Source organism: Mus caroli, chromosome 6 (genome assembly GCF_900094665.2).
Source record: "Mus caroli chromosome 6, CAROLI_EIJ_v1.1, whole genome shotgun sequence".
Lineage (NCBI taxonomy): Eukaryota > Metazoa > Chordata > Mammalia > Rodentia > Muridae > Mus > Mus caroli.
The window spans coordinates 134,615,084-134,615,895 of NC_034575.1; the positions used below are offsets into that span (position 1 = coordinate 134,615,084).

The 812-nt window shown below is 46.9% G+C and overlaps 1 protein-coding gene across 3 annotated transcripts in view; it reads left to right on the plus strand.

Moving 5' to 3' along the window:
- The window catches only part of Atf7ip (activating transcription factor 7 interacting protein), an 88,307-nt gene that overhangs the window by 85,577 nt on the left and 1,918 nt on the right, over window positions 1–812 (plus strand). For all 3 annotated transcript variants that reach the window (XM_021165001.2, XM_029478190.1, XM_029478191.1), the window contains exon 14: window positions 630–742. In XM_021165001.2, the coding sequence (XP_021020660.1) occupies window positions 630–742 (113 nt within the window). The remainder of the gene's footprint in view (window positions 1–629; window positions 743–812) is intronic.

Genomic DNA, 812 nt, shown 5'->3' on the forward strand with positions numbered 1-812 from the left:
AACTAACATAGGACTGGTGGCTTTTTAAAAAAAAAGATTTATTAATGTGTGTGTGTCTGTGTGTGTGTGTGTGTGTGTGTGTCTGTGTGTGTCTGCACAGGCCAGGAAAGGATGTCCCGCTCCACTCCATGGAGCAGGAGTTGCAGGCAGTTGTGATCTGGCTGATGTGGGTGCAGGGAGCCAAGCTCAGGGCCTGTGCAAGGGCAGTGTGTGCTCCTCGCTGCTGAGCTTTGCCCCAAGGACAGACTGCTTTGGTAGGAGCATCTGTCTGCAGATCGTTGGAGCCATTGGCTCCATCCAGTTTAGCTGCCGTCCACCTTGGAGGGCAGGGACGTTGGTGTAGGGTTTTATTTGTAGTCGTCCTCAGGAGGATCTCTGTCTGTGCTGTTCTTGGGTGTCATTGTCATGTCTTCCTACTTCTTGTTTCCTTCCCGTTGCTGCATGCAGCCTGCAGTGCCACTGAAGTAGTGTCTGTGAGAAGCTTGGGTTTTTGAGTTTTTTATCTGATGTAGACTTTTCAGTTGGAATTGCTCATCTTGAATTTTTTTTTTAAATGTTTTTACTGTTTATAATGGCTGAATACAAACTTATAGTAGAATTTTCATATTTCCCTCAATTTTTTTTTGCAGGTGTTACAGTTCGAGTGCCTCAGACAACCACGTACGTTGTAAACAATGGACTGACTCTAGGATCAGCAGGGCCTCAGCTCACGGTGCATCACAGGCCCCCACAAGTGCACAATGTAAGTATCAATGCTTGCCTTTGGACATCCTCAGTCACTAAGCTGCTAGAGCATTCCTGCTGTCTTCCTT